The sequence below is a fragment of the Opisthorchis viverrini genome, assembly GCF_000715545.1.
Source record: "Opisthorchis viverrini unplaced genomic scaffold opera_v5_382, whole genome shotgun sequence".
Classification (NCBI taxonomy): domain Eukaryota; kingdom Metazoa; phylum Platyhelminthes; class Trematoda; order Opisthorchiida; family Opisthorchiidae; genus Opisthorchis; species Opisthorchis viverrini.
Window position 1 is genome coordinate 469,505 of NW_008752042.1, and position 2,236 is coordinate 471,740.

Below are 2,236 nucleotides of genomic sequence, written 5' to 3' on the forward strand. Positions count from 1 at the left end.
TTAAAAGGACTTGGTTGTCGTCATTTATTTACTGCTCCCCGTCATCCACAGTCTAATGGACTTGCTGAAAATTTTGTTCGAACTTTGAAATCTGCCATCAATTCTATGTCCCCTGTTACCTTCCATGATCTTGATCGAGGTATTGATAATTTCTTGATGCAGTACAGGAATGCTGCTCATTAAATTACTGGTAAGAGTCCAGCAGAGCTATTCAAATCGAGATCCTTACGCACGAAGCTGGAATGCATTGGGACTGCCGACGTAACGTTTTTCAAAGGTAACGATCTACTTCCATCTACTGGTGTTGTTATTGGGAGGAACGGGAATCGTATGGTCACGGTTCTTGGCCTCGAAAATCTCTCAAGTCACAGACGGCATGTTGATCAGGTCGAATTCAATTTTAGAGGTCAGTTTGGCGACAATAAGTCTGTTGCTTCAAACACTAATGACCTTTGAGATTCTCTTACAGATAGTCCTGATGAGCATTAGGCAAACACTGAGAAGATCTGAACGTTTAAGGTTCCAACCTATTAGAGACTATAAACACCCGCACGCTCATTCAACGTGTGGTGGATGTGGTGAACATTGACTCTATTCTATTCATTCTGTTTAGTGTATTTTTATATGCCTTTGTTTTATGATGCGATATATAGTGCGCCCGCGATATACGAGAATATACAATATTCATTCGTCCATAACTTCTATTCTATACTACGCGTACATTCGGTGGTTAAGATACCTACCACTATTCTAATTATCACACAAGGCAACTGCGATCTACCTGGTAAGGGAAGGGGACTTATGATCTAATAACAGCTGAGTTGGAGATGCTAATCCCTGTTTTCTTATCTCCAAATTCTTCAACTTTATCATACTTTCTCTTCTGATATCTTATTTTACAACTTTATCCTGACAGAATTTCCACTCATGTCTCTTGGAGTTTACAAGGCCAGCCGTGACTGACCCATTGACGGAGTGTGGATGTTCCAGTGGACACTGCAGACAAAATAAGATTAGTAGAGTCCAGAGGTTATCAGAAATATTGTACGTCACGTTAATAAGAGCATGGCTCAACAAATTTTGAGGTAATATACCGTTCTATGATGTGGTCAAACAGGTTTCAATAAGTTCAAAAATTCAACTTCGGATAAACGATCAGGATCCACTGCATATATGAGGTTTGAGTAATTCTAGAGGTTTCAAATCAAGGTACCACGCCAGCTTCTATTCACCACGCGCTCCCGAATTGTAAGAAGTCGGTTCGTGCAACTGGCTTGAGAGGGGGAAGTAAGACGCCCCCCTGTAACGCCGACTTCTACCAACCAAAACCCTAGACGGGATGGTTATAACAGTTTCCTTACTAACATCAGACCAGAAGCAGACGGTCGTTCAAGTGCCTGCGCATTATGCTAACAGCCCCACCCAATTTCCAGTTGCCAACGCTTTCTGTCGATGAAAGTCCTTAAGAGATGGAAGTGCATACGGGAGCATAATGCATGCTTTACTGCTTAGGAGACTCCCAAGGATTGCAAGCCAGTAGTTCGATGCATCAAGCCGGTTTGTACGGGACGACATCATAATTTGTTACATACATCACAACCCGGAAGCAAAGTTTCGACGTCCTCAGAGGCGGAGGTTTTGTGTGCCTTAACTCGAGGTAGTCGGCTTCTGGTACGCCTGGGAGTTATTTCTGTCAAGCTTGACAGTCCTGCAGGAAAGGTGACAACGTATACAGTTTTAGATGCTGGGTCCGACATAACGCTAGCAATTGGGACCTTCTGGTGAAAAATGAGGTCAGGCTGCTACCCACGTCTATGACCATTGATACACTGGGTGGTTCCATGGGATACACATCGGAAGCTAATGACATCAGGCTTTCATCAATGGATGAAAACCAGTCGATAGATATTGACAAAGCATTCGTCGTTGACAACTTACCTATGCAAGCTGTCCCATCTATCAAAGAAGCGGCTCGCAAGTGGCCTCACCTTAAGGAAGTTGCCTTCGACGAACTGACTGAAGCCGATATAGGAATCCGTATTGGGTGTGACGTATCTGAAGCGCACTTGTTCTTCGACCAGCGCCTGGGGGGTAAAAAACAGCCGCTTGCTGTGAAAACCTTACTCGGTTGGATACTTCTTGGTCCGATGAAAAACGGGACAAAACAGAAGGTCGTCAGTCATTGTATAAGCAGTCAGGGCATCCATAAGCATTTGCAGCGACTGAACAACTCGGA

At 43.8% G+C, this 2,236-nt stretch overlaps 1 protein-coding gene across 1 annotated transcript in view; it reads left to right on the top strand.

Annotated features, from left to right (window-relative positions):
• Window positions 1–2,174, top strand: part of T265_15196 (hypothetical protein) — a gene marked incomplete at both ends in the record, with an annotated part of 40,512 nt that extends 38,338 nt beyond the window's left edge. The window contains one exon of the mRNA XM_009177001.1: window positions 1,707–2,174. Coding sequence (XP_009175265.1) covers window positions 1,707–2,174 — 468 coding nt within the window. The remainder of the gene's footprint in view (window positions 1–1,706) is intronic.
• Window positions 2,175–2,236: the final 62 nt, after the last annotated feature.